This window comes from Phodopus roborovskii, unplaced genomic scaffold, assembly GCF_943737965.1.
Source record: "Phodopus roborovskii unplaced genomic scaffold, PHOROB, whole genome shotgun sequence".
NCBI classification, from domain to species: Eukaryota; Metazoa; Chordata; class Mammalia; order Rodentia; family Cricetidae; genus Phodopus; species Phodopus roborovskii.
The window spans coordinates 27,275,663-27,281,662 of record NW_026126447.1 but is presented as its reverse complement, the minus strand read 5'-3'; the positions used below and the strand labels follow the sequence as shown (position 1 = coordinate 27,281,662).

At 42.4% G+C, this 6,000-nt stretch overlaps 1 protein-coding gene across 2 annotated transcripts in view; it reads left to right on the top strand.

Annotated features, from left to right (window-relative positions):
* Positions 1 to 2,008: 2,008 nt before the first annotated feature.
* The window catches only part of Caap1 (caspase activity and apoptosis inhibitor 1), a 50,020-nt gene continuing 46,028 nt past the window's right edge, over positions 2,009 to 6,000 (top strand). For both annotated transcript variants that reach the window (XM_051188178.1, XM_051188176.1), the window contains exon 1: positions 2,009 to 2,341. In XM_051188178.1, coding sequence (XP_051044135.1) covers positions 2,099 to 2,341 — 243 coding nt within the window. In that variant the 5' untranslated portion in view covers positions 2,009 to 2,098. The remainder of the gene's footprint in view (positions 2,342 to 6,000) is intronic.

The following is a 6,000-nucleotide window of genomic DNA, read 5'->3' as shown; positions in this document are numbered from 1 at the left end:
TTGAGTTAGTTTTAGCATGCAGGAGCAGCCATTTCTTTCCCCACTCTGTTATCTGTGTGTAAGTAAGCTGACATGGCTGCTGTGTGGTATGGTTAAGGGGTAGGTTTTTTTTTTTTTTTTTTAATTGTAGATATGAGAGAACAGCCAGAGGCATGCGGGAGAATCCACACTAAAGAAAGAAGTAGACTGATGGCCAGGGCTATCTGTGAGAGAGGGGAGAAGAGCAGGGGATAGACAATAGAGAAAACACAGGGAGAGTGCCAGGGTTCTGTGTAGATCGAGTAGCTGGGGGGAGGGAAACCCATGAGGAGTAGGAGTTTAGGGCAGGGTAGAGGGTGAGAAGGGTTAGAAGCCTAGCATGAACTTTGAAATGTGTGACAGGTACCTGTGATACCCAAGGATCCTGGAGACCAGCATGGGCTTTGATATGCTGATAGGCACCCCAGGTAGTCACATGTCCCTTCTGCCAGAGGTCAGGGGAATGATTCCTTTTGGCAGATGGGGAACAGCTTTACTAAGGAATTCCCAAGGAATGCTGTTTTCAATCTAACTTCCAGAAGTCTTCAGACAGTCCAGGTTGAATTCATTTCTGAATATTTGGAATGCCTTTTGGATTTTGGGGAATTGGAGTTTCCTTTGGATGTGACAATCTGAATTAACAAGTTGTGGAAATAAAGGCCTCCTAGGAGCTATTAATTTAATAGAACACTAGCTATTATCAATCCAAGAGCTAAGAATGTAATCAGGTAAAATTTTGGGCCTATAGGATAGTGCCTTCCCTCATGTGAATGTATCTGTCTCTTGGGTGGGTGTACCCATTATTGTATTTTAAATTTGTCTTGATTTATCTTTGAGATGTATGTATGTATGTATATTCATGAAACCGCTTCCAGGTTGGAACATGGAATATGGAAAAATCTAAATCTTCATTCCTTGGGCCCTTGGGCTATGGTCACTCAAAATAGCTCCAGATAAACTCTTACCATGAGAGATGTATTTTTTTAATGTCATACAGCAACAACAAAACCAGACGAAGTCGTAAACCTGTTCAAATTCAGTGCAGTGGGTTTATAGTTCCACCTATTCTAGAGAGAGACAGCTTAAGGGCAAGAGTTGCCTTTGACTAGACAACAGTGCTGGGTCACCTCAGAAACAAAACAACTAAGGAGTTCCTCTCCCTAGGCCATATGAGGAGCTTTTATTAAGGCAGCTAGAACTCATCTCTACAGCTGGCCATTTTCTTGACTCTAATAAACTCTGAGCTCACACTGCTAAACACTGTGAAATCCTACAGCCGGAGCCTTTCTTTTTAAACGTTTTACTCCCCCACGCCCACATTTCTTTAAATGTTACACGGAATCAAGCCTTGAAATTAGTATTAATGGGAAAAGATACGGAAGAACAAGATCGCTATTCTTAAACAAGTCTTTACAAGTACACTTAAAAAAAAAAATGCTCAATGTGGCTGGTGAAATGGCTCAGAGGCTTAAGAGTACTGAGTGCTCTCCCAGAGAACCCAGGCTCAAATCCCAGCACTCACATGGCCGCTCACAACTTATCGGTAACTTTCAAGATCTGACAGCCTCACACAGACATACATGTAATGCAGGCAAAACATCGAAGCACATAAAATAATAAAAATAAATACATCACAGACTTTTTCTCCCCCTGGAATTCTTTTTATTGTTACATCGTTCTTGGTATCAAGCGTGGAATTTGGAGGCAAAGGAAAATTACTCAGGAAAGTTATCTGTAAACTGAGAACCATTTAAAAAGAGCTATCGGGAAGGCAAAGCGCTCTTGGAAAAGTTCATCTTCCGCAGATGGAAAACTCCATCTACCCCATCTCCGCAGAGGCTGAAACAAAACAAAACAAAACAAAACTGAACCCGATTGGCCCAATCGTCACCTTTCAAACTCCAGACCTCAGCAGCAGGCACAGCACGTCCCGGTCCCTCCTCCAGGAACGACCCAGTGCGAAGCGCGCCGGGACCGGAAGTGACGCCAAGCCTGCGACAGCCCCGCCGGCCGCTACGGAAGCGGTGTTCTGTTGCTGCAGAGACGGCCGGCTGTCGCCGATGGTGGTGGCGCGGGGACCATGACGGGGAAGAAGTCTTCCCGGGAGAAGCGGCGCAAGCGGAGCGGGCAGGAGGCGGCCGCCGCGCTCGCGGCCCCGGACCTGGTGCCCGTGCTGGGCGGCACCGCGGACGGCTGCGGGAGCGGCGGCTGCTGCGGGGGCGCCGGCGGCGGGGCGAGTGTGGCGGGCGGCGCGGAACGGAGCGAGCGCCGAAAGCGGAGGAGCACCGACTCGTCCTCCAGCGTCTCGGGCTCCCTGCAGCAGGTGCGTGCCTCGCCTCGCGCCGCGCCGCGCCCCCACACCCCGGAGCTGCGGCCCCCTCGGAAGAGCCGGGCTGCGGAGCCGCGCGGGCGCGCACGGGACCTCATTGTTAGTGCCCGGGTCCCCGGGGCCGCCGGTTCTAGTCCGAGTCCTGGTAAACCCGTCCCCGCGTTTTGAACTTGTCAAGTTTCTGGATTGACTGCTCAGTATCCCTTCCCTATTAAACTTTGGTGGCTCTTTTTACTCGTGGTTTTCCCGTCCTGCGTTGAGGCTCAGTGGGTCGGCTCTGTAGTTACAAATCAGTAAGCACTGATTATAGCTTAGCGTTTTAGTGGATTCGGATTTTTCACAGCACACAGGAGATTTAAAAAAAAAAAAAAACAAAACAAAAACCAAAAACCAAACAACAACAACAAAACAACTGTGACCCAAGTTTAGAAGTTTTACCCACAGTCACAACTGCGAGAATTTCATAGTTCTTACATTTGAATTAAACACCTGAGACCAAAAAAAAAAAAAAAAAAAAAAAAAAAAAAAACGTTTTTATGAGCCATCAACCTGCTGTGATACCACCTTTTAATATAGTAGTTTGTAACTTACTATACAACAACTATGCTCTTAAAATTCATCGAACATAGAAGAAAAGAAAGAAGTTGAAACCTCTTTTATTGGCACTTGATATGGTTTCCTTTTACGTACGTAATTGGGTAATATACCGGCATTGAATGGGGTTCGTTCCATACACGCTGTGTTTTTTTATTGACTTATCAGTATCATTGAATTAATGATTGAATCAGCTTCATTGAATTAATATTTAGATTTTTAGTGTTTTTGATTTTTACATAAAGTAATGCCAAATAGAACCCGTTGTTCATGGATCTTGTGCAAGAGTTACATAGGCATAGAGCTATAGGAGTGAATTATAATGTCAAAAGTATATGCATTTTAGAAAGTTATGAATTCCTTTTCTTTGTATGGTATGTTGACCAAATGCTTCATGCTCACGATGCCTAAGGGCTTCACAGCCAAGGTGGACTAAACCCTAGGTCTGTGAACGCAAACATTTTTAGAGCAAAGCAAATGGGTTGGGAAATAGAACCAAATGCATTTTTTTTTACCCCTTTGGTTTTTTGAGACAGGTTTCCTCTGTATTGCTTTGGAGCCTGTCCTGGAACTCTCTCTGTAGCAGGCTGGCCTCAAACTCACAAAAGATTTACCTACTTGTGTTCCGAATACTGGGATTATATTTAGACATGTGCCACTGCATTGTTTTAAAATGTATATTCCTGATGAATATTGATACTGAACATTTTTACATTTTTATTTAGCATTTGATCCCTTGTATAGATCCTTTGCCTATTTTTTATTTTTATTTTCCTTTTAATCGGTGTTTCACTTAGACTTTCCACACATATTTAGATCAAGCTTTAGTTTTAAACTTTTGTGTAATGCATGCGGCAAATGTTACAACTTTGTTTAAGGCACCCAGTTACTGTTGATTTCTTTTTAGCTAGAGCTTGTGGTCTCTTTTGCCTTCTAGATTTTGTGTTTTGGAAGATCTTAAAATTTAAAACATTATTCTGCATTTTTAAAAATCTTTAACACATTTCACATTTATTTATTTGTGTATGCCACAGCAAATGTGGCATCGGAGGACAATTTACAGGTGTTCTCTACAACTCATGGATCCAAGAATTGAGCTCAGGTTGTCAGGGTTGCAGCAAGCATCCTTACATGCTGAGCCATTTTGCCACCTTTCTCAGTTTTTTAAAGATTAATAAGAAGTGTGTGTGTGTGTGTGTGTGTGTGTGTGTGTGTGTGTGTGTGAGAGTCTGTGTGTCGGTGTCCGTGTGTCCCATTGAGCGTGTGCCACATGTATGCAGATGCCCAGAGAGGACAGAAGGGGACATGATATCTGTTGGAGCTATATGTAGGTGATTTTAAGACCATTGTAGGTGCTGGGAACCAAGCTTACATCCTCTGAAAGAGCAGCAAGTTCTCTTAATTGCTGAGCCATCCCTCCAGCCTCATACTTTTTAACGTTACAACTTTAAATTGGGACTTGTGGGTGCAACTATATGATATTTTCCTACCTATTTGTTATTAGTGGTTTTCTGTAATATTTCTGCTCACACTGATTTTTTTCTTTTTTAGCACTTTTTTAAGAAATTTGTGTTATCAAAACCTAGCACAGTGTTAGATAGTAGCAATGACAACGGATGTTCTTTTCTCATTTTTTTAAGTCAGACTTGCTCCTTCCTCTCTTCTTCCTTGCTTTCTCTAGTGAACCCAGGGCCTTGAGCCTGATAGGCAAGTGTTCTAAAACTGAACTACACATCCAGCTCTACTGGGAGCAGTTCTAATGTTGTAACAGTAAGTATATTTGTGATAGATTGTGAAAGTTGACTTTGGTCAGATTAGGGAAATTTCTTCAACTGTTTTTGGTGGGTATGTTTTTATCATGTGGCTTCCTGGCATGCTGTTTATGTGATTGTATCATCTAGTGTAATTTTAAGTATTGGTACTTTTTGGGATAAACCCTGTTTGGTATGTTGGATTTATGTGTTGTGTAAAGTATTTTTACTTTGGGGTAGATATTTTTGAGATGGAGTCTCTCTGTGTAGCCCTGGCTGTCTTGATACTACCTAGACCAGGCTGGCCTCTAACTCACGAAGGTCCACTTCCTCTTGAGTGTTGGGATAAATATTAATTAGACTAGGCTATAGTTTTAGTTTTTATTGTGCATTGAGTTGGGAAGATCATGTATATTCCATAGTGGTTCATAATAGTTTTCTGACATGCTTATCAGAACTTGACCATTGGTTGGGTTTTACAGGCTTAATTGGTTTTTGTTTGTTTTTAGTCAGGGCCTCACTATGTATCCTTGACTCTCTTGGAACTCACTGTGTAGGCCAGTTTGGCATTGAACTCACAGAGATCCATCTGCCTCTCCTCTAGTGCTGAAATTAAAGTTGGGTACCATCTTGCCTATACTAAAAAAATCTCTTATAAAAGAAATCTTAAGAGTCAGTGAGATGGCTCAGTGGGACGTATGAGTCTTACACCTGACTTCCATCTTTGAAACTACTGTGGAAGGAGCAAACCTACTCTCAAAAGGTGTCTTTTGACCGTGTGTGTGTGTGTGTGTGTGTGTGTGTGTGTGTGTGTGTGTGTAAAGCTCACACATCATGCACTCATATAATAGTAATACACAGAATTTTAAATTGAAAAAAGAAAAGTAAAAATTATAGATCTTTTGTGCTTTCCCACCCCATGTGGACTTTCAGACTCATATCTGATAAGCATCTGTACTTGTTAATTTTGTGATATGGTATAGTTGTAGGGGAAAGAGGGAGGAAAGTCAATCTTACACAAAAGATTCACAAAAGCCCGACCCCTGTGAGCTGAGGGAATGAGGTTTGTACTTGAGTAATTCAGAGAAGGTCCTGATGCTGTGAACACACACACACACACACACACACACACACACACACAATGAGCTTGAAGGGCCGGGTGGAACATAGTATCACAAGAACAGCATGGAATCATTTAATGGTTTTAAACTAGGATGAGTAAGGACCCATTCTATAAAATTCATCTTGTATATCAGCATATAAAAACTGAAGCTCCCACTGAGTTGTTATAATCTGGGAAAGATTATG